The 24538-nt window shown below is 49.0% G+C and overlaps 1 protein-coding gene across 2 annotated transcripts in view; it reads right to left on the bottom strand.

The window, feature by feature from the left end:
- DHX9 (DExH-box helicase 9) overlaps positions 1-24538 on the bottom strand; it is a 745262-nt gene that overhangs the window by 124245 nt on the left and 596479 nt on the right. For both annotated transcript variants that reach the window (XM_069641409.1, XM_069641410.1), the window contains 3 exons: positions 18252-18413; positions 18025-18152; positions 17519-17748 (listed from right to left, as the gene is read on the bottom strand). In XM_069641409.1, coding sequence (XP_069497510.1) covers positions 17519-17748; positions 18025-18152; positions 18252-18413 — 520 coding nt within the window. The remainder of the gene's footprint in view (positions 1-17518; positions 17749-18024; positions 18153-18251; positions 18414-24538) is intronic.

Below are 24538 nucleotides of genomic sequence, written 5' to 3'. Positions count from 1 at the left end.
CTGGGTGGTGGTAACCACTAGGGAGTCAAGGGTGGCGTGGCCTTTAATATATGTAGGGTCAGTAGGCGAATTTCTCCACCCTTGGATTTACTGCCCTCATCTGGGCTGGTGTGACCAGGGAAGGAGCCAATCTCCTTTTAATGGAATTCAGGAGAGGTATGGCTTGGCTGGAGGGGATGGCAAGAATTTCTTTAAGAATATCCTCCACAAAATCTCAGTTCAGTTCTCCTAAAAATGTTTTATTTTAAAATAATCTGCCGCCTTTCTTAAGATGGCATTGAATGCCACCTGATCGTCCACTGGGGAAGGCTGGCGAGCCGAAGTGGAGGGAGGGGAATCCAAACATAGGACATCCGTGTCCTGGTCGTGAGTAGGGAGTGCCCATGGTTCCGTCTCAACCTGGCGAGTCTTCCCAGCCTTCCGTGGGATCCACCTGGTCATCCACAGTGTAGTCTTGTAAGAAGTTAGTATCCTTTTCCTCATCATAAATGCCCTGGATAAGTGTCCATCTGGATCTCATCTTCTGGGTGGATAGAAGTGAAATGTTCTTGAGAAGGTCCAAAATCTCTAGGAAATTTAGAAACAGGCACAAAGGGAGGGTCCTCCCGTGGTCTCTTGGGGATAGGTTGCTCTGAAAGTGAGAAACTTTTCCAAACTGTCCATGCACCCTTCCAATTTTTCTTTAGTCCATTTAGATGAACCAGAAGGGTCCAAGGGTGGAAAATGTTCATTTTCCTCCCTATCGCGCCATAATTTGTTTTCAATAGAGCTAGCCAAAGGCTCCTGACTCCTCTTAGTCCTCTTGAGAATCAGGGTGCTGCGGCGCATCTTTCGACGTGTCCGCAGCCCACTCTGTGCTTCATTGTGTCTCTCATCTTCAGCCCCACTGCTGAAGTAATCCTAGCAATGCTTTTGGCGATGTTCGGCAAAGTGGGGCGTGCCGTATATTGGGTCCTTAGAGGGTGTCGGAAGGTCAGCAGAGCGCGCTTCGACGGCCGAATGTGGTTTGGAGGTAGCACCCTTATTTTTTGAAGGCCCGTCGCAAGACGCTGCTGCGGATGAGGGGGAGGCTGTTGATCTTTAAGATCAGAGTATTCCCATCAACATTTTCGGCGGTCCTGTTCGCGCTTTCGCCCGTTCCGGCGGGACGGTCGAAACAGGGGTAGGGGTTGTGAGTTTAGTGTAGCGATCTTGTACGCACTTGTAGCCAGGTGTTTTCCCCATAGCGTGACTCACAATCAGGCCGAGCAGGGTCAGGGACGGGCGTGGCGGACCTAGGGGTGTCCATCATGGGGTCGATTGCATCCGACACAGATGTCTGGTCATCACTAGTACCCCCGTCACTTTCAGCAGGTGAAGAAGATCCAGCCGCGACATGCCGTAGGCGGCCAACCCCTTAACACAGTGCTCCCTACGCGTTTTAGTTCGAAGGAGCCTACATGTCACGCACTGCGCTTCGCTGTGGTTAAGGGGTAGACAATTATTGCACTTATCCTGCTCGTCCTTCCAAGGGTATCTGGCCCTGCAAGAGGGGCAAAACCTAAATTGTGTCCCTTCCACAGCAAAAGGCAATGAAGGCAATGACCAGATCTAGAGGGCGAAAGAGAAGAGACATAGCTGAAAGGATATGACCACCCCGACCCCAATCTCCCTACTGTGTAGGCCGGCTAGAGGGCCCGGCCACGTGGACAGCTCCGCCGACAGAGTTCAGGCGTCTAAGTCCACCGCAGTCTTAGGCGTTGAAAGTCCCCGCTGTCTTCGGTATAGCACAGGAAGCATCGAAGTCACTATCAGGGGATAATCGACAACGTGGATAGACAAGGTATAACAATGTCTCTTATGAAAGAGCTTCGCAATAGGGCGATCAGTTATCTGGGTGGAAAAAAACAATCTGAGGTACCTCGGTGCATGAGGGATTTTGGGTACACTACACATCAAGATAAGGATAGTGTTACAAACATGCCTATGCCGACGTCCCTTTTCGGTCCCCGAAAGACAAGATGCAATACTCTGCGGTTACCAATGGATGTTGACCATATGCACAGCATATGATTCTAAGCAGATTAACAAGCATCAGAAACCAATACACCTAAATACAAAAATAAAGATTGAGACAGTTTGAGCTCCCTTGAAATAGGAGCCAAATGGCAGTTCAGTTACTTGGAGGTGAGCAAAAGGGACAAGGTAAGTAGAATAGATCACATATACTTGTTAGACAGTGCAAATAGTGTCAGTTCACCAGAAGAGTTCAAGTCAATAGGCCAGGCCTAAGTCAATGGGCTAGTGTTCTGGATAGGAAAGAGCAGTTCTGGCATCAAACTGTAAAGTCTATGCAAAAGTTTTCAGTAGTAGTTTAGGCGAAAAAGAATCATTTGTGGGATCACAAGCTGATCAGGCCTCCAAGTTGGGAAAGTTTCACAAACTTTCCATGCGAGAGTGGCGTTCTCTCATTCGGGTTGGCACAGTACCTTAGTATGAAGAAACAAATGCAGCTGAAGTCGTTGGTTCCTGGCAGTTCCTGCACATCTCACTGTTCCTGAGCCTCAGTCGTGGGGACAAGAGGGAGGACGTTGGGAGACTCCTGCACTGCACGGGATCGTCAAAAAAGCAAACAAGATGGATTCACTTCAGTTCCAGTAGCGGTAGATTCAAGCACACAAGCTGGTATCCCTCTGCCTGGTTAATCCTAACCAGCCTTGAGAATGGTATCCAGGTGGTTTACGAGTCGATTGGTCCCACCAAGTCAAAGGCAGAAGTCGTCCTTGAAGGGGCTTCTTTCGAGATGAACTTGGCAATTCGGACCTGCAGCAGGGCTTCACCGGGCAAACCAAAGGTCCAGGAGTTGCAGCAGCCGCCCTCTTCCAGCTCTTCAGTTCTTTCGTTCCAGTCCAAGACTCTCCTTTTAAACAGTTCTCTCCCTTTCATTTCAGCCTACTTGTCACTCACCCAGCAGGGTGGTTGTCCTTGCCGGACAGCCAGCCAATAACGCCAGAGTGCATTTGGGTCTCCTAGAAGACTAAGCACAGTGAGTTTCGGCCACCTCACTCAATTCCTGCCCACCCCAGACACTCAGGCACCAGAGGCGGTCTTCAGTCCTGAAGCACGCTAAAGGCACACAAACAAAAGGACCAAACCTGGTTTGCCGCGCAGAGACAAACTCTAGAAGGACCTTTCCAAAAAGAAACGGTGAAAAAAGAAGACTGGGTCCCGTTTAAACAAAGGGGCTTAAGGCGCCATCTTGAAAAACGTGGCTCCTGTGATTTCTAGTTACCGGTGTTCGTGATCGGGAAAAATCATGGTAGTTCGTTGTAAAACCACTGCCACCAGCCTTTTCAACAGGAAAGGGTAGCATTCGACAGCAGCATGAGTATTTAGACACAGGGGATACTATGTAACCCCTGCAGCACTCCATTGTAGGATGTGTGTGCTGGGTCTAGGAATTTAGAAATACTAGTAAAGTCAATTTCACATTCTCTGGGAAACAGTTTATCCCAGAGAAGGTATTTAAACCTTTGGGAAGTCTAAAAAGACATCCCTGTGACACTGCACCAAAGGTGCTCTGTACACACATGAAAAGATGTCCATGGAGTTATCTAAAACTCCATAATCAAAGAACATAAGTGAAAAATGCATATCAAAATACATGAAAAATTGGGGAAAAAAGGGTCCTACTCTTTCCAGGTAAAACAAATCAAGTGCTCAAAATCCAGCAAAGTTGCTGGGGGTCTCTAAGGTGAAGGGAATTAGCACATTCATGAGAATTCTCACTAACAGCCCCAAACCAGGTTTTCTATCTGTTTGTTTTTTCTTTGGCGGGATTCACGAGTGAAGCCCGCCTCTGGAACCAGTATGTCTGGCAGGGGCAGGACGTAAGGGAGGGGCCTGAAACTCATGTGCTTAATCACCTTGGTTACAGGAATGCACCCAAAGGTGATTGGCCCTCTGGCTGTCCGGCAAGGATAGCCACCCTGCTGTGTGATTGACAGCTAGGCTGGAATGAATGGGAGAAACCTGCATAAAAGGCGAGGTTTTTTGGCATGGAAGGCAGCGTCGACCACTGGACAAAGGAATCCGAACAACTTGGAAGAGACGCCTGCTGCAACTCCTGGACTGTTGGTTTGCCCGGTGAAGCCCTGCTGCTGGGCTGAAGCTACGAATTTGCCTCGAATAGAGAAGCCCTGCAAGAAAGACTTCTACCTTTGAGTTGGTGGGCCCAATCAACTGCAAATTAAGCCCTTCTGGACCTCCTCGCGAAGCTGGTTGCATTTCCACTGCAGTTGCTGCTGGAACCGAACAGCCAAGGAGAGGAACACCAGATTGTGTGCGTTGCTTTTAAGTCAGACCAGAGCGCTAGGAAGATCATCCGGACTTCCCTGATGTAGGACTGACCAAGCCTGAGTCACAGAGTGCTGGACCCCAGATGCGAGGAAAGTCTGAAGTGGTATCAGAACCGCAGTGTTGCTATTTGCTGTCCGATGCGAAGAGCTGAAACACTGAAGGACTGCTGAATTGAAGTTTGCCCATTGCAGCCGCTGACCGTCCCATTACAGAGCAGGAGTCCCCAGACGTCCTTCCTCTTGTCCCCACGACTGAGGCTCAGGAACAACAGGATCTGCAGAGCTGTATAGGAAGCCAGCTGGAACCATTTCTTCTAACCAGAGGTACTGTAAAGTCTGAGAGAATTTACCTCTTGCTGTGTAGCTTTGCTTGCTCTCAGTTGAGACCCGTCTTGGTTACCTTGCAGAGTTGCTGAAACTTTGTCCCTCAAAAGCCTTCCAGCTTGTGGCCCTTCAAGTGTTCTATTTTCTACAAACATTTTCAAAAACATTGCGAAAGACTTTACCTACCTGCAAAGAAGATCTCCAGCTCCCCTTGACATCGTGCAATTAACATTGGATGTCCTGGCTCCCTGAAAGACTCTTCTCACCTTTGACTCTCTGCTCAATCTTTTCCGCAGCAAAGGGTTACACTCATTTGTCATTGGAAGGTTTTCAAAAGTAGTTACCAGTTTGTGAATTATGCGTTAACCTTTGTTTTATTCCTCTATTCTATTTTTTTCACCGAACTTGGTACTGCTTTAGATGTACTAGTGAAAAATCGATGTCCACAGTGTCCTAGCTATTTAATTCACCTGAGGGTGTAGGAAGTGTCTGTGTGCCATCCCAAATGGGTATAATCTGATTTAGAGAAAATAAGAGTGGGTTTTGAAGTGTATTTGTATTGTTACATATATTGCTCCCTTCTGAAGAAGGCTTTACAACCGACTGAAATACAATAATTGTTTTATCAAGAAACCTTGCATGTAAGTGTTTATTTGGATAACTGTATTGTGAAACCGTCACATTACTGCTCACATTGACCCCTTTTCAGATAAGCATGGCTGCTCGACCACACTACCAACCTGTGTTGTCCAGACTTATACCAAAGGTTGGGTCCCTATTGCCAGGTCAAGTTTGTTGTAGTGCAACAAAAAGGGTACTGCATACAATCTTGCCCAGCACTTCAATCTGCTGATCATTTGTTTGAAATTAGCAAATGAAAAAAGAAATTAAACAGTAATATGTTAGTGAACGATTTTTAATGAAGACTTGCATAGCTTTCATTTGAAGGAATGGTAGTTTTCTGAATGCATCAACATTAGGAGTGTTGCAAGTTTGAAGCCGGAGCGTAATGTGGCAGTCAGCTTTGAGTACGTATGAAATACTAAGTGGCGAGTGGTCGCGTGTCACAGTTAAATCTTTTAACACAATAAACATTAAGCTTATACCGAATGTTTCTTTAATATTATTGCGTTACCTCTTGTTCGGAGCAGCGCCCAAGGTAATGGCCGGCGGTCACTAGAGTAACCGGCCTTAGAACTTAGGTGAGCGTGCCTCGTTTCTCGTCCGGAAAGTCAGCTGAGTGGGAGATTCCGTTAATTTCGTTATTGCGCGTGGCCTACCGATTTCGCCTCATAGGCCTGCAATAGTTATTTAGATAATGTTTCATGTTAGAAACTAAAGACATTTCATTTAGCAGCGTGGGATATCGCAAATGGTAGGAGTTAGAAGAGCCTAAAAGCAATGTTCTGCTGAGGCAAGAAAAATTTCTAATCTGTATTTTTCATTACTAAAAAGAAGTCATTTTGGAAGGTTACCTTAAGTAGAAGCAAAGACTATATCGATCAGAATTCTTCAGTAAGTTATTTTAAAAGTGAAGTAAACACAGTAGCAGATGTAGGCAGCTAATGAACTTAATCAAGCCCATCAGCAAGGCAGCAGGTATTGAAGGGAAGTGGGGTTGGATAACAAGCAGAATTTGAGTTTTGAAGACTAGACAGCGTAATATGTTTTGTGATAAATGTTTAGGTCTTCAGAACAGTCTTATCAAGAAGGGAGCAGGAGACTAGGGCCATAAAAGAAACCTGCGTTTGTTATTTTCTCCACTTCCCCCTGGGGTTGCCAGCTTAATGAACAAGTTACTTCTTACCTTGTAACGTTCTTTCGACGGGATGTTCCTCCGACGTATTCCTCATCTTAGATATCTCCTTCCAGCTCTGCTGGCCTCGGAAAAAATTTTCTCTAGAGGGCGCTGCGCGTCGACGTCCTTCGAGTCGATGTCCCTCGACAGCCGCCGTATCGACGTTCGAAGTCATCCTGCCTATAAAGGCCGCGCGCAGCGTCCGTTGCTCAGTTCCGTTTTGTAGCCCACAGTATTACTGTCTGGACTAGACTAATCACCCTGAAGGAGCGTAAGCTGCAACAACAAGGGAAGTAGAACTGTGGGGATGGATGGGAGGGTCGATGAGGAATACGTCGGAGGAACATCCCGTCGAAAGAACGTTACAAGGTAAGAAGTAACTTTTTCTTCGAAGGGATTGTGTCCTCCGACGTATTCCTCATCTTAGATAGGCTCCCATAGCAGTATTCTATATTCGGAGGAGGGAGTACTGACTTCACGCTGTCTTCTATTGATGAATAGAATGCAGTACAGCCCTTCCAAACCTAGTCTCTTGACTGGAGGAGGAATCCAGATTGTAAAAACGTGTAAAGGTATGGACAGACGACCATGTAGCGGCCGCACATATGTCTTTAACCGGCACGCCTCTTTTGAGGGCCGATGAAGCTGCAATACCTCTGGTCGAATGAGCCCTAAGGTTTTGAGGGGGCTCTTTCCCTGCCAGTTTATAACATTCCAGAATGGCTAGAATGATCCATCTGGAAATGGTCTGCTTAGTTATTGGTAACCCCAGCTTGTGACCTGTGTAACCTACAAACAGCTGGTCTGCCTGTCTTATCCTGGCTAGTCTACTAAATGTAAAAACTTAAAGCCCTCCTGGGGTCTAGTCTGTGTAACCTCTCTTCCTCTTTCCCCGGGTGAGGAGGAGGATAGAAAGATGGTAGGGTAATCTTCTGAGTGATATGGAATTCAGAAACCACCTTTGGGAGGAAATTAGGCTTCACTTGCAGGACAACTTTGTCTTTGTGAAAGATTGTATGAGGGGGTTTACAAGAAAGAGCTTGTAATTCGCTCACCCTTCTAGCAGATGTAAGTGCTATTAATAAAACAGTTTTAAGGGTAAGGAATCTTAACGAACAAGAATGGAGAGGTTTGAAAGGTGTACCCATCAGGAAAGTTATTACTAAGTTTAAATCCCATAGGGGAACTTGGAATGGTCTTGGGGGATAAACATTGGTTAACCCCTTTAGAAACTGTATTACCAAGGGTAATTTGAAATAGGATGGTTCTTCCGCAGTACGCTTAAAGATGGATAGCGCTGCGAGATAGCCCTTAATGGTGCCAACTTGAAGGCCTGAATTTGCCAAATATAGTAGGAAGGACAAAACCATTGGTGTACCACATGAAAATGGGTCGATATTCTGTTCTCTACACCAGCTACAAAATCTGTTCCAACGGCAGCGGTATAAAGACTTTGTTGCTGGCCTCCTTGCCGAAAGCAACACCTCCATAACATCATCAGGGAGGTCCCAATCCTTGTACCTCAGCCGTTCAGAAGCCAAGCGTGAAGGTTGAGGGTTTTGATGTCTGGATGGAGAACCTGACCTCCCTTCTGTGAGAGTAGGTTCTCTCTGAGTGGAAGTCGAATTGGAGGGCAGATGGACAAGTCTAGAAGGTCCGGGTACCACGTTCTCCTGGCCCAATCCGGGGCAATTATGATCATGGTTCTCCGGAATCTTCTCAACCTCCTGATCATTTGAGGAATGACAGGGACCGGTGGGAACGCGTACAGAAGCGGAAACTCCCAGTCCACTATGAACGCGTCTCCCAGAGCTCCTCTCGGAGGAAATTCCCTTGAGCAGAACAGGTCGCATTTCCTGTTTAGGCTGGTGGCGAACAGATCTACCTGAGGGGTTCCCCAAAGGGCGACGATCTCTTGAAGGACTTCCTGAGCTAGCTCCCACTCGTGGGAGACTGTGTTCTGCCTGCTCAGAGCGTCCGCTGTCAAGTTCTTCTCTCCGGCTAGGTGAACTGCCGATAGAGAGATTCCTTCTTGGATTGCCCAAAACCAGAGCTGCATCGCCTCTCTGCACAGGGGTAGTGATCCTACGCCTCCTCTTTTGTTGAGGTAATGCATGGCCACCGTGTTGTCCGTCATTATCAGGACGTTCTTCCCTTGTACAGCTGGCAGGAAAGCCTTCAACGCAAGTCTGATGGCTCTCAGCTCTAACAGGTTGATGTGTAGTCTGGACTCCGATGGAGACCAACGACCGCTGATGGTCAAGTCGTTGGCGTGGGCTCCCCACCCCGTGAGTGAGGCATCCGTGACTACTGTTATCTCCGGCCAGGGTTGCCAAAACTGTTCTCCTTTCAGAATGTTCTCCTGACAGGCCCACCACTGAAGGTCTCGAGCCACCCTGCCGGGAACCTGAAGAAGATCGGTCATTCTCCCTGAGAATTGTGACCACTGAGTCCTCAGTGCCCACTGGAGGGATCTCATTCTCAGGCGAGCCTCTGGCACAAGGAAAATGCAGGATGCCATGAGCCCTAGCAACCTCAAAAAGTCGAAGGCTGGGAGACGTTGGGCATGCTGGAACTTGGTAACCATCTGTAGAATATCTTGAGCCCTCACCTCTGGTGGGGAGGCTTTTCCCAGGGAAGTAGCCAGGACCGCTCCTATGAACTGGAGTCTCTGCGATGGTATCATTTGTGACTTCTTTAAATTGAGGGAGAAGCCCAGTCTGTGAAGGAAGTGGCACACGTGATTTAGCTGGATCTGAGCTTGCTCCGGAGAAACAGCCCTGATCAGCCAATCGTCCAGGTAGGGGTAGACGTGAATCCCTTCCCTCCTTAGACTTGCAGCCACTACCGACATTAACTTGGTGAAGACCCTCGGGGCGGAGGTCAGCCCAAATGGCAGCACTCGAAATTGATAGTGAGAGTTGCCAATTGCGAACCTCAGGTATTTCCTGTGTTTGAGATGGATAGGCACATGGAAATAAGCGTCCCGAAGGTCCAGAGATACCAACCAGTCCTAGAACTGAAGGGCCTGGAGGATCTGAGAAAGAGTGACCATCTTGAATTTGTCTTTTCTGAGGAATTTGTTCAATTCTCGCAAGTCCAAGATGGGTCTCAGTCCTCCGTATTTCTTCGGAACGAGAAAGTAAGGGGAGTACCAGCCCTTGTTCCTCTCCGCTACAGGTACCGGTTCTATGGCACCTTTCTCTAGCAGGTCCAAAATTTCCTGCAAGAGGAGCGGATCTGGAGCTTTCTGAGAGCTGATCCCCGGTGGATGACTCTGGGGTATACGTAGGAAAGGCAGGCAGTAACCTTGGGCAACTGTTTCCAATGCCCAAGCATCTGACGTGATAGCCTGCCATACCGCCAGATGTTGAGTCAACCTGCCTCCTACAGGTGTCCTGTGAGGGGAGTCCTCAGAGTGGTTTTGGGGCGGCTGATGCAGTGCCGATGGTAAAAAGGCACCTGCTGTTGCTGCGGCTTTAGAATATCTACCCCGTCCACCTCGGGTAGTTCTTCTTTGACCCCTTTGAGCCGGTCGTCCTCTACCTCTTCCGAATGCGGAGTAGAAGCGAAAGGACTTCCCCCTCGCAGAGGTTCCTGTGGGACGAAAAGGAGTCTGACGGATTGCAGCTCCCAGGGATTTTGCTGCAGCTTTTGAAGTTTGCAGTTTCTCTAAACTGTCATCCGCCCTTTTCCCGAACAAAGAAGAGCCATCGAATGGCATGTTCAAGAGCCTGGCTTGCACATCTGGGGCAAAACCCGACTTTCTCAACCAAGCGAATCTCCTGGTTGATGTACTTGCCGCCATTGCTCTGCTGATACTGTCAGCCGAATCAATGCCCGTCTGGAGGGATTCGCACATAGCGTCTTTACCGTCCTGTATAATATTCAGGAACGCATCCCTTTCTTCTCCCTCCGGGATGCAGTCAGCCGCTGTAAAAGCACACTCCCAAAGTGTATGGCTGAACCTAGCAAGGGTGCAAGTAGCATTAACAGACTTTAACGCCATGCTACATGCTGAAAAGACTTTCTTTGCCATAGCATCATATTTTTTATCGTCCCTGTCCTGTGGGACTGTAGGATAAGCCGTCTTGACATCGGTAGAGGATGCTGCTTGTACCACCAGACTTTCTGGGGATGGGTGTTTAGACAAAAACTCTGGGTCTGTGGAAGATACCCTGTACTTTGTAGACAGTTTTTTATTTACTGCAGGTATTACATCTGGGGTTTCCCAGTTTGTCATGATCTTTCTCTGAAGAGCTTTATGAAAGGGCACCACAGGATCCTCCTGCGGGCCTTTGTCAAGAATATCCGTGAGGTCATCTTGTTGGAAAGATTGTGAAGGTGCAGACCACCCCATGAACTCTGTAATCCTGGCCATTAAGGCTCTGTAGGGGGTTTCAGCATGCTCCCCCGGGTCTGGCTTAGCAAACTCCACCTCAGGGGAAGTGTCTAACCCACTTGCCTCATGTAAAGAATCATGAAGATCCTTTAATCTGCGCTCTTCAGAGGAAAATTCCTCTCTAACTGGGGTTACAGGTCCCTGTAACTCAAATGTGTCTTGTTCAGACAATTCACCCTCTTCTAAAATTGAGGATATAGTTCTCAATTGTTCTGAACTCATAAAGGGAGTAAATCCCATTTCCAAGGCAGAGGGTGCCGAACTTGTCATTATTGGCCTCGAGAGCGTCGATGCCGACGTCGAAGGCTTCGAGCGTGGCGTCGAAAACAGAGGTGGAGGCCTCGAGAACCTCGACAGAATTGGAATTCTACTCGACAATATCGACGCCATCGACGTCGAGGGCCTGGGGATAGTCACTGGATGTGTGGAAAACGTGACTTTTCTTGGCGTCGAGGCGACAGACCCGTGTGTCGAAGGTCCCCTCGACAACGGCGTCGAAGACATCGACCTCGACGGGACCTTCGTCGACGGAACCTTCGAGGAAGGTTTGGAGGTCATAGTCCTGCTCGAGGGTTCGAAACGCGCTCGAGAGGTTTCTTTCGCCGGGTACTGCGACTCGCAGCGTTTTTGACCTTCGGGTCTTTCGACCAGAGCATCGCTCTCGGCAGTCTTTGAGGGAGTCGAGGCCGCTTTCTCGAAGACGCTCATCATATTCTTTCGGAATTCCTCCCATTCAGCCCGGGAACTATGTTTTGTGGGGCAAGGGATTCTTTTTGGCGAAACAGAGGAAGAGGAAGACGGAGATCTTCGACGTCTCCTCTTCGAGTGCTTCGATCTCGAGGAGTGATGAGACCCACTCCGAGACCTGGAGCGCGAATGGTGACGAGGAGACGAATGTCTCGACTTCGTCGACGAAGAAGCTTTAAAAGTCTTACCTTTCTCCAGCTTCCCCCTACGCTCCTTCAGGGCCTTAGCTGTCATGGACATACAGTCCTCGCATTCCGAACAATGGTGTTCAGCTCCCAAGCACCACAGACAAATTCTGTGAGGATCGGTCAACGACATCTTTTTCCCACAATCTCGACATTTTTTGAATCCAGATGGAGGAGTTGTCGGTTCCGACGAGGAAGCCATCGAGTACGGATCGAATAACTCGAGGTAAATAGGATTATCTGACTAAGAACTGAGCAACGGTATTCCGAAGCACCGAGTAAGCGCGGAAAAACGGAACTGAGCAACGGACGCTGCGCGCGGCCTTTATAGGCAGGATGACGTCGAACGTCGATACGGCGGCTGTCGAGGGACATCGACTCGAAGGACATCGACGCGCAGCGCCCTCTAAAGAAAACATTTTCCGAGGCCAGCAGAGCTGGAAGGAGATATCTAAGATGAGGAATACGTCGGAGGACACAATCCCTTCGAAAGTAGTTTACTGAAGGATTGTTGGGCTGGCAGGCTTAGGGGGTCTGGTGGGCTATCATCACTTCTGCAGAAATTATCAAGTTGAATCTGACAGAGGGTTGGCAGTTAGAGGACGATCCACCGCCGAAACTCTAAGATCTACCCGACTTACCTCCTGAGGGACGAAAGGTGCTGTTGCAGCGTGCCCAGGTCACGGCCCGTCTGCGTCAGTCTTGATGGCCTGAAGAGATTCATCAACGACCTTGCCGAAAAGATGGTCTCCGAACGGCATGTCCAGAATCCTCGTCTGGACCCCTTGTTTGCAGTTGGTGGCCTTCAGCCAGCCACGACGACTGAAGCAAACCCTGTTTCGATCCCGTGGAACCCTGTGTCCGCAATGTCCAGGGGCCACAGTGATGGTGTGATCCGACGACACCTTGCCTTCCCGAAGGATATCCATTGCCTCTACCCACTTCTCCTCAGGGAGGAAATCCAGGATCGGAACCATCTTGTACCATAGCTCCCGGTCGTACATGGCTAAGATCACTAAGGCGTTGGCCGCCTCGTCAGTCGGCGCCGCCGCTGATTTAATGACCTTCCGTCCCACGGCGTCCAATTTCTTCCCCTTGCCATCCAGGGGGTTGGGGGGGGGGTTTGAGAAGACTGACAACAGGTTGGACGACTTCTTCCTAGCCGCAGCCGAAACCACAGACCAGCGATGGTTGCGACCGCAGACATGGGTGCAGATTACGGCATACAGTATCTCTTTTCTAGCCGGTCCCTCTTCGCCGGGGTTCTTCAGCAGCGCAAGCCCCTCATTCTAGACTTCGCTCAGGAGCGTTACCGACAGGATAGTCTTCCTTTTCACCTTCCAGCACTGATACAGGAAGCCCTCCTCTTCCGAGGTGAGTTAGAAGATTTGATGCATGGGTGATCATGGAGTGGAAGGATCTCACTTCGTCCGGCGGAGAAGCCCTTGGCGGTGCAGAGATTCCGCCATTGGTGTCAGTCACCATATCCCTAGGGGTGGGGGGATGAAGTGACAGTTGAGTGGAGGGGTGTCTCCTTTTCTTTGGTGGTGGTGGCCCCAGTGTCAACACCGGTGGCGTCACTGGTGGTTCAGTCGGCATCCTTTTCTGAATCTCCGACACCAGTGTGTGGAGGGTCGTGAGAATATCATGTGACAGATGTCTGAGAGGTGCCTGGGGAGACATAGTTGCTGTGCCCAGCTCTTAGGTCGTTGCTGCCTCTGGCAGGCAGCTCTTCTACGGTCTGGTCGTAGTCACCACCCTCCTCCGGGATGGTGTGGACGGAAACTAGGGCTTCCTCGTCAGACGAAGAAATATTTGTGCCCTGGAGCTCTTCCACGCCCCCTCACCCACCTTCTTTGGGTTCAGAGGGGTCAGCATCGGGCTAAGGTCCGGCATCCTCTTTTCTGGAGTCTTCTCCACTGGTTCGGCCGAAGCCTCCCACCTGGGAGGAAGAGCCACTGACTGCCACCGGGGTACCCTGGATCGGGTCAGCGCCTTTTCGCCTTTGAGAGGGTGGCAGCAACCATCTTGCTAGAAGAGGACGATTTAGCCTGAATCTCCTGGGCCTTAACTGGCAGGTTGGACACCTTGTCCTGCTTGGCCTTCTCCGGCTTCTCTGGCAGCTTCCACGGGGTAGCTGAGCGTTACGAAGAATTCTCATAAATGTGCCAATTCCCTTCACCTTAGAGACCCTGAGCAACTTTGCTGGATTTTGAGGACTTTTTTTTACCTGGAGAGAGTGAGCCTTTTTTCCCCACTCTCTCATGTGTTTTACCTCTGTTTTCTTTGGGTATGGAGTTTTAAACAACTCCATAGGCATCTTTTCATGTGTGTCACAGCACCCGCAGTGCAGTGACACAGGGAACCCTTTCCAGGCTTTCCCAAGGTTTAAATACCTTCTCTGGGATAAACTACTGTTTCCCAGAGAAAGTAAAGTGAAATTGACTTTACTAGTCTTTTAAAATTCTTTGACCCAGCACACCCTATCTTACTAGAGAGTGCTGGAGGGGTTACCTAGTATCCCCGGTGTCTAGAAACTCATGTAGTAGTCAAATGCTACACTTTCCTTTCGAAATGGCTGGTGGCAGTGGTTTTACAACGAACTACCATGATTTTTCAAGATGGTGTCTGAGCCCCCTTTGTTTAAACAGGTCCCGGTCTTTTTTCGCCATTTCTTTTTGGAAAGGTCCTTCGAGAGTTTGTCTTGGCACGCTAAACCAGGTTAGGTCCCTTTGTTCCTTTGGCGGGCTTCAGGACTGAAGACCGCCTCTGGCGCCCGAGTGTCTGGAGTTGGCAGGAAGTGAGGGAGGTGCCCGAAACTCCCTGTGCTTAGTCTCCGAGGAGACCCAAATGCACTCTGCCGTGATTGGGCGGCTGACTGTCCGGTAAGGACAGCCACCCTGCTGGGTGAGTGGCAGCTAGGCTGCAATGAAAGGGAGGAAACTGGATAAAAGGCGAGTCTCTTAGCTTGGAAGGCAGAGTCGACCACTGGAACGAAAGAACCGAAGACGAGCTTGAAGAGGACGGCTGCTGCAACTCCTGGACCGTTGGTTTGTCCGGGGGTAGCCCTGCTGCAGGTCCGAATTGCTAAGATAATCTCAACAGAGAAGCCCTGCAATGAATACTTCTCCCTTTGAGTTGGTGGGACCAATCAACTCGAACCTGTAGCAACCTTGATACCATTATCGGAGCTGGTTGTATTTTCCTCAGAGTGCTGCAGGAAACTAAATAACCAAGGAGAGGGACACCAGTTTGTGTGCTTCACTACAGCTACCGGAAATTAAGATTTGCCAATTGCCAGCTTTGCGACCAGCCGTAGTGCAGGAGTCCAACAACGTCCTCCCTCTTGTCCGCACGACAGGCTCAGGAACAGCAAGATCTGCAGAAACAGAAGTTTACAGCTGCATCTTTTCCTTCATTGTGAGGTACTGTGAAAACCCGGCTGAGAGAACCTGCCTCTCACTGCGAGTGTGCTTGGAACTTTTGCAACTTGCAGGCCTAGTCAGCTTGTGACCCAACATATGAATCTTTCTTTTACGAACTACTTCTGAGAACTTTGGCAAAGACTTTTCCATTTAACTACCAGAAATGCTTTAACCTATACAAGATTTTAGCCCACTGACTTGGCCTAGCCTATTGCATTGAATTGGCTCCTCTGGTGAACTCAAACTATTTGCACTAAGAGTAACTAATATTCTTTTTTATTAAACTATGCCCTTTTGCTCCTACTGTGTGATATAGATTGCCTCCTTCTAGTTAATGTTTTTATAACCAACTGTGAAATAAATTAATAAGTGTTTTACCAAGAAACCTTGAGTGTAAGTCTATTTGAATACTTGTGATTGTAGACCTCTGTAACATCATTACAGCTCACATGCCCCTCTTGAGATAAGCCTGGCTGCTCAGCAAGGCTACCAAAACTGTAGTACAGACGTATACCAAAGGTTGGTTTTGCTTACACCTGTAGTCCTCGTTGTGTGTAGTGGTCCCAAAGGGTACTGCATACAAACTTTGCCCAACACCGACTTTCTCTTTGACGAAGAACTGGAGCGATGGCTGGAGATGATGAACACACTCTGATCGCCGCGGGAACCGCTTGCGCAGCGACCACACCAGAAGCGGACGTGGTGTTTGGCCTGGTCTTGGGACCCCACGGATGGAGCACCCTCAAAGGACTTAGAAGCCTGCTCCAACTGGATCCGGATGAGGCATGCCCCTGTGGACCACTCTGGGTAGAGGCCCTAGCTTTGAGCCACGCCACCAGTCGGACGTCCCGATCATTCATTGTGTGCTTGGAAAAGCCACGGCAGATCTTGTTCCTTGTGCGTTGAGTGAAGACAAAGGCACTGGGAATGCTTGTCCATGAAAACATTCTGCAAGCTGTAGCAGGTGCAGAGCTTGAAGGCATGCCCGTCGTCCAACATGATCCGGCGAGGTGTAGGCCTGGTGGTCTTCTGGAAACTTCCAAGAAGAAAACCCTTGACAATTTTGAAAATTGGATGAATAAATGGAGCACAGGCTCGATTGAACAAAAATAGGGTTTTCCTAGCCAAAAAAAAGCACGAAAAACGCAGAAAGGTCTAAGAGCGAAACACAAGGACTCCCAAAACTTGAACGTGCTGTAAAAATCCAAAGATGGCTGCCAGAGGAGGGGCTTAGGGAGAGGGCAGCCATTGGATGGTGACAGTATGACAGAGCTCAGTGATTGGTTTATAGGAGAAAGTGTTTAGAAACCAAAGTGAAACTTCTTTTACCAAGTATTCCTAGCCTGACAACAGGGAATATTATTGAGCATGTGAATCCATGCCAGACTCCATGCTGGAGAAGTTTGAATCCTCTAATGAAAGGAGCCAGGACAGCCAAAGTCAATTCACCAAGTCGATAGTTCTGATGCACTTCTTGGATAAAGTCTTTCACAAAGTCATATCGTTCAAGAAAATCACTGAAGTAACACAAGCTGTTAAGCCTGTGCAACAGGAGTTGAAATCAACTAAGAAAAGGTAAGCCAGTGGACTTCAAGTGAGAATGCATGACTTATGGCGATAAGGTAAATACCCCAAACCACCCCAGACACAATGTGCCCAAATGCAAGATATGGCAACACAATATGCTTCAATGCAACATACGGCTGACTAACAATCTAGCTAAATGCGAGATATGGTTACCATACAACTGCGGGCTATATGCAACACACTACAAGCTAACGGGTAACAAGATTTGAGAGTCAGTATAATGGGGTGCAGTAATGGCTGTGCCCTCTGCCTGAAACACACTCGTTAATCACTGCTGGTTGATGGCTGTAGGCTTCACTGGCAAACACGATCTAGAGCTGTAACTGAAGGAGCTGCCCTTTTTCTCTGGACCCTTAGTCGAAAGGGCTGCAACAGGCAGTGGACTGCCCTGGTGAGCTGTGCAATATGGGTTTAATGGTGCAATTTGGGTAGGAAGTGGGCAGGGAGGCAAGATTATGCACCAGGAATCAGGAAGAGGTTTTCCTTAAGCGCTGTGGTCGGCAAAAAGACGACAATGCACAAAATTGACAAACTAAGTTTAAAATGGAATGGATTTCAGGGGATACCACCTCACCTCAAAGCCAGGGACCAATGAAAGTTTGGCTTTTCAGGCAATTTCGAGGTCAGGGTAATTGGGGAAACTAGTTACAATGTGCAGAGTACTATAACAGTTTGTCAGTGAGCAAGCGATAAAAGCAAAAACCCCATCTTACCTTTTCACCAAAAACAAAAAATGGAGAAGGATATTGCAGGTCGTGGCTGGTAAATGGGCAGTTCACTGAAGACTTGTGGATCAGGGCATTTCTTCCTTCTGTTGTGAGAATTTTTCTTTTCTCCTTGTGGTAACAGACATTGGGGTAAACACCAAAGGCCAGTAGAGAGATGACTAAATCCAGCTTGTTGTCTGGTCCAGTGTTGTTGAAGACTTGTGTCATCAAGCACTCTAGAAGAAAGAAGAAAGGAATCTAGCCATTCTCGCACGGCAACTTCTTTGCGACTCTTTCTGTGTAGGACTGGCTATGAATTCAGTGACCGAATCCACATGTCTAAACACAGCAATTTTACAGCTCTAGTAATATCCTATACTTTAGGTTGCAATGCAAATACAGGAAATATATGTAAACAGTGAGGAAAAGCGGAGCAGTCATACCACATAAATGCCAAACCAAACTTGTGCCCTAACTTACAAGCATCTTTTATGTTGCATCAGACTACTCACCTTCGGGAAAGCCTGCATTGACCAGTATATCTTTCAGCTGTACTTTGGCTTCCCAAGTCATCCGAAGCGTCGACATGTTGAGCCGTTTGTGCTCACAGAACCTTGTTTCTGCATCTTCACCCCCCATTCTAAAGACAGACATTAAATGTTTAGTTGTAAGAGTCGTCTCGGATCTGGACACCGACAAGGTTTTAAATGGCAATATCAACCAATCTAACAAAACAAACCTTGCATCATCCCAGGCTTGAAAGACGGAAAGTAGGGCCACATGGTCGGAGAATCTGTTCCCTGAAAAATTCCTGTGAACATAACCAAGTCTTCTTCCCTCACTGATGAAAGGCTCTGGGAAGCAGGTGGCAGCAGAGATGGTGCAGACAGCATCTCCCACACTGAAATGCAAAGAGACCTTCATTTAAAAGCAGAGAATATAAAAACCCCTTGGACTTCAGGTTTGTGCTTCATCCATTAAGAGAAAGGCTTATTATTTCATTTAAATTGAAAATGTTTTCTTCATTTAACTTGTCTGTATCCCTACTTCCATTAGCCAACATGTGTTTCGAGCTCAACTTCAGGCCATACATCTGGTTAGTAAAAGGGCTCACTCAAAATGTTTCTACCAGTCACCAAGTTAAGTTCAACAAAACAGGATTACAAAAATTATAAAACCAATGTTCAGGAAGGTTTTGTACATACCGTTGTTGAGGGAAGTGCCACTACTGACCTTGTTTGGGGTTTGTGGGGAGCTAACATCCTAAAAGAAATGGAAGCCATATCTTGCAAAGGTAAGCAATATAGACAGGGCGACATGGTACAACTCAAGCAGCGGTAGAGGGCTGGCAAAAACTTACAATGGTGCTCTGGTATTCAGTCTTTTGCTGTTCTCTTCTGGAGGGCCTTCCTAAAATGGATTTCTTGAATCTGGCTTGAGGCTTGTGGATTTGCTTACAATCACATGCTTTGCATAGGCTGACATCTAGTGGTTAGTTGAGAGTATTGCACGTTCTCAAAGTTTTTTTTAAAAAAGGGACATTGACTGGGCATGTTTGTAATATCCCTAGTTTGTTGTCTACTGCTCCCATGATACCTCCTGCGTAGAGGTCCCAGTTAGGCAAGAATTGATGTAGTAACCCTGTGGGAGACTACACAACCCTTGTCCTCTTGGTATTTGGTAACCCACCCATTGGTATGGGTCTGTACTACACAAGTTGGTAGTGTGACTGAGAAGCCAGACTTCTCAATGTGAGCTGTAGCAATGAAATGGTTCCTAGTCATTCCATCGACATCCATAGCATCGACAGACCATTCCATCGAAAAAAAGTGTCCAAAAAAAGTGCATCGAATGCATTTTTTTTAAATGGGCCCCCCACTCCTCTCCCCCGCCCAAGTCCCTCCTTTTTTACTCTTTAAAACCCATTAAAATAAAAAGAAACCCTTTACGTTCCAAAAACATGCATTTATTTTTCCGATGCTATTTTTTAGATGCATTGGTCTGTCGATGCTATGGATTCGATGCAATGACCAGATACCAATGAAATCCACCAAAACAAGTAGCCAAGAAACACTTCTACTGAAGGTTTCTAGTTAAAATAATGATTTAACTTATGTTAAAATAAAAAATTTTTAAAGGGCAATGTTCAACAATAAAAATACACTTCAAAATACTTTTCCAGAATCTATACCAGGCAGGTAGATCCTCTTTAGAGATGCTTCATACACACTTCCTACACAGAGGTCACATCACTAACTAGGACAGTAAACAGTTACTCACTGTATGATATGGCATTTATAACGCGCCTATACACAAGTGTTTCAAGGCGCGGCGAGGCAAGGGAGGGGGAACAAGGGAGGACAGACAACGATCTTACTAGGCGAGGTGTCATTCAAATCGCGCAAGTGCAGGGAAGGAGGGAGAGGGAAAGTGCGTGGGGAAGGGGAGAGGGGAAGTGCAGTACAAGGAAGGTAGAATAAATAAGATAATAAAACGACCAGCTGGTGGCAGTGCGGGGTGAGTGCAGACAAGTGCTGGTAGGGGGACTGTAGGGATGCAGAAAACAGTCCATGGGGTTGCCAGGGAGGCAGTGCAGGTGTGCGGCTGGCAGGGCCTGGGCCCAAGATCAGAAGGGTTGGCCATGTAACCAGTGCAGTTTCAGCCAGGAATTCAGCAGAGGAGAGAGAAAGAAAGCCGAGGCAAAGAGGGTTTTGAGGTGCTTCTGGAACCAGAGATTGTTCTCAAGTTTCAGAGAGGCAGGAAGGGTGTTCCAAAGGGAGGCCTCTGCTGAACAAAGATCTACCACCAACTTGTTGCTTGGAGAAGCGACTGACCCTGAGGGAGTTGGAGGCGGATGAGCAAAGAGCTTGAGAAGGAAGATATTTGGGAAGAGAGAGTTGAAGGTAATGCGGCCCCAGAAGGCCTTGTGGACAATGCGAAGGGCGTTGAACTTAATCCTCGCAGCCTCGTAGTGACTAACTTACTCCTAGTCCATAGTTCCCTTTCCTCCATACTGCATGGGCATCCCTCGCTAGGGACGAGAGAACCCTTTTCACCAGAAACAACCTTCCCCTATAAATTTAGAGGGGTGTGGGGACGCAGCACTGGGATCATGTGCTCTCCTGACTCCGCCCACCGGCGCCACTCAGTCCCCATTGACGCGTCAACAATATTAACATTATCTAATGACACCAGTATTAAGGGGGGGCTGGGATGTATGGAGGAAAGGGGACTAGGAGTATGTTAGTCACTGCGGTGAGTATGATATGATAGATTTTATTTACATCGCGCTCGTAGGGGAATAAAACAATCTTACTAGGCCCAGTGACATTGAGAACGCACAAGTGCATGGGAAGGGGGGCGGAATGCAGATCAAAGGAAAACATTGATAATAGGCTAAATTAAAAACGAACCGTAGTAGTGCAGCCAGCAAGTGCTGGGTTTAAGGAAGCAGATAGGGTATGTCTGAAGAGTAAAAAAGGGGGGGTTTGGGGGGACTGTATGGGTACAGATACAGACCACAGTGAAAAGGATGGCCCTGAGACAGTGCAAAAGGGTGGCAGTTTCAGCAGGTACCTGGGCCCAGGAGACAGAGGGTAGGCCAGGTGCACGGTGCGGAGCAAGAATAGATTAGCAGGGGGGGAGCAAAGGCAGATGCAAAGTGGAAGTTCTTGAGGTGCTTCCGGACCTGTAGATGTTTCCTCGAGTGGCAGGGAGGCTGTTCTACAGGGAGGCCCCAGCCGAAGACGGATCTGCCATCCCACCCCCCCAGCTTGTTTCTTTGAGAAACGACCGACTCAGAGGGAGTTTGAAGTAGAGGAGCAAAGAGCACGTGTGGGGAGGCAATTTGTAGAGGGATAGCTGAAGGTATTTTGGACCCAGGACCCAGAAAGCCTTGTGGACAATGCAGAGGGTTTTGAATTTAATCCTTGAATCCACGGGGTGTCAACGTAGAGATTTCAGAGCTGAAGGGATACGATCCCAGGGCTTGAGGCCAAGGACAAGTCTTGCAGTCTTGTTCTGGATTAGTTGCAGAGGGTAGAGCGTAGAGGCAGGTAGATTTAGAAAGAAGCTGTTACAATAGTCCAACCTAGAGAGAACCAGAGCTTGAGAGACCATGAGCATCTGGGGGGAAGGAGAGGAAAGGCAACCTTTGAGGAGGTGCAGTAGGAAATTTGATTTTTTAGCGCCATCAGATGTGGGCGGAGAAGCAAAGTGTGGAATCAAAGATGACCCTGAGGTTTAGCCTCGCAGGTAGGAGTAGGAGGAGTGCCAAGGGAGGCCGGCCAGAGAGTAAGGGGGAAGAAGGGGGGGGGGGGGAAGGTGTGCCGATGAGGAGGATCTCAGTCTTGCTGGCATTCAGGCAAAGATCATTGGCGGAACACCAATCTTGAATGGCAGTTAGGCAATCAGATGAGAGAAGAGGAGGTGGCCGAGGGCATACCGAAAATGAATGGTGTCAGCATAGCACTGGAAATTGGGGCAGAAAATTGCAATGCAGTGGGCGAGGGAAGCAAAGCGTTAGGGAGAAATCTCAGAAATGTGCTAATTCCTCTCTACATTAGAGACCCCCAGCCCTTTTGCTTGACTCTAGGACTTTTTAATTTTTAACCTGGAGAGTGTTTTCCCACTCTCTCATGTATTTTTCTGCTATTTGAACACTGTTTCTTTTGGCTTTTGGAGTCAGACGAACTCCATAGGCATCTTTGTATTGTGACACAGCACCTACAGTGCAGCGGCACAGGTAAATCTTAGATATCCCAAAGGTTTAAATACCTTCTCTTGATAAATCTGTTTCCGAGAGCAGTAAAGGGAAGGAACAAGTTATTTACCTGTAACTGTTGTTCTCCAGCATGGGTCTGGCATGGATTCACATGCTCATGAATATTCCCCGTCGTCAGGCCGGGAATCCTCGGTATAGAAAAAATCAGTATCAGTTTCGTTTCTGATCTGTCTTTCTCAGTAGTAACCAATCACTGGTCTCTGGGTCATACTGCCCGCAGCCAATGACTGCCCTCTCCCTACGCCCCGCCCCTGGCAGCCATCCTCAGATTTTTACCGCACGTTCAAGTGTTGGGAGTCCTCGTGCTTAGCTCGAGCCAACGCTCTGGCTCGGGTAAGAGGAAGTCCGAGAACCCGGCGAAGCTTCTGGAGAGGCCCTGGTCGATCTCGAAGATTCCGGCAGAGGGGGAGCGAGGCTCGGACCCTCCCCCCAAGCTGAAGGCCCCAGGCGTACAGAAGGTGACGTTGGCCTTAATTCACCCTGTGGAGGCTACACCAGTGGAGGCGCCCTCAGGTACCAGTCTCCCTGCCACCGCGGAGGGAGTTGTCTTTCAGGCCCATCGAGAAGACCCCCACGAAGTCCTCGTTGGAAAGGGGGGGGAGGGGTTGGTGGCCGTCGTGTATACGGACACAACCTCTGAAGAGGAGCTCATCCAAGTCGTGGAGGAGGCCCAGCCCATCGAGAGGGATCCCGACGAGGGCGAGGGTGATGCAGACGAGGCTCCTCAAGAGCCCTCGCTCCCGTCGTTTCCGGCACCGCAAGACACCTCAGCGGCCATTTTGTCAGCCATCCAGTCCTTATGCTCGGAGATGAGGACTAGGTTGCCCCTTCCCCCGACGGAGGTGCCTGAGCCAGACCCGACGGAGGAACTGGAGCCGGGACCTTCAGAGAGCCCACCACTTAAGAGGAGGAGGATGCATCCTAGGCCTCCTCTCCCGCCTCTGCGGCCTTCTCTGCCTTCCCCCCGGTCTACTACCCACGGGGATGATACAGGCATGGACACGACTGCGGCGGGTACTGATGACGACGGATGCGAAGACGGGACGTGTCCCCCGTCGCCCCCTGCCTGACGAGATTGGATCCTTCCATGCAATGATTTCCAGGGCATCCGAGCTCTTCCAGCTCTGCCCCGAGGAAAAGGAGGGGTTCCTCTACCAACGGCGCGAGGCTCTCTTGAGCTGGGAATGACTCTCCTGGGAGAGTTTCCCTGTTTTATCCTGGCTGGACCTATTGGTTTGTGCAGGGGTCCTTAGGATGACAGAAGACTGAGACTTGTCTGTTTGTCTTTGTGGAGTAGTAGACTGTTACCTGTCTGCTTCTGAGGTGTGAAAGAAGGCAGAGACTGCTTCTATTGTCGTTTTCCCCCCTCCCGTGGGTGGAAGTGTGTTTTCCCTGTTTTCTGGCCCCTTCTGAGCTTTTCAAAGTCTGGCGTTGAGGTTCGGGGTAGTGTCCCTATCTCTGGCGTGTGGAGGTTGGGACTCGGGAACAGCCGTTATGCGGTCTGCTGACGCCGACTCCTGGAGTGCGGCCTGGGGATAGAGGTAGGCTTCGTCTTCCGACGATCAAACCTGTTACCTTAGGGAGCGAGGCACTTTTGGCAACAGTGGATGGCTGCCTGGAGTCATGCAGCGATCTAGATCGAGAACGCCCAGAGGACAACCGATTCGGTGGACCGTTCTCCGTGTGCCTCTTTCCGAGAACTCGACATGTGCGTCGAGTCTCGGTGGGACTTCGTGTGTTTGGTGGAAGTGCTGTGGGTAGCGCTTGTGTCGCTGGGGGTTTTCCCCATAGCCGCCCTGCCGGACGACCTTCCGAGGTCGGGGACTTGCGCTTGGCTGCCTCGATGCCACGTTGCCCTCGCCGTCCGAAAGCACGGCGTCGCTGCTATCGCTGAAGGTGCCCTCCGCTGCCATGGCCTCTTGACGCCTGGCGTGGTGGGCCCAACACTTGATCGAACGGTCCTTTAGTGTTTTCAGTTTAAACCTACTACATGCTCTGCAGTTCGCCTCAGGGTGGTCCCTCAGCAAGCAGAGGTTGCACGTGGCATGTCTGTCAACCCAAGGGTACTTGCGGTTGCACTTGGGGCAAAATTGGAAAGGGGTACCCTCCATACGCACCCTGTCGCAGCGGGCCAATGAGTGTAGGAATATATAAGAATGTACCTATATATTTAGGAGTGTAGAGTATGTACCACCCCCCACTCTCCCTACTTGCAGGGCCGAGGCCAGAGGCCTTCCAAGGCA

The sequence above is a fragment of the Ambystoma mexicanum genome, chromosome 1q (assembly GCF_040938575.1).
Source record: "Ambystoma mexicanum isolate Mex_15411 chromosome 1q, UKY_AmexF1_1, whole genome shotgun sequence".
NCBI classification, from domain to species: Eukaryota; Metazoa; Chordata; class Amphibia; order Caudata; family Ambystomatidae; genus Ambystoma; species Ambystoma mexicanum.
This window is presented reverse-complemented; position numbering and strand designations above follow the sequence as displayed.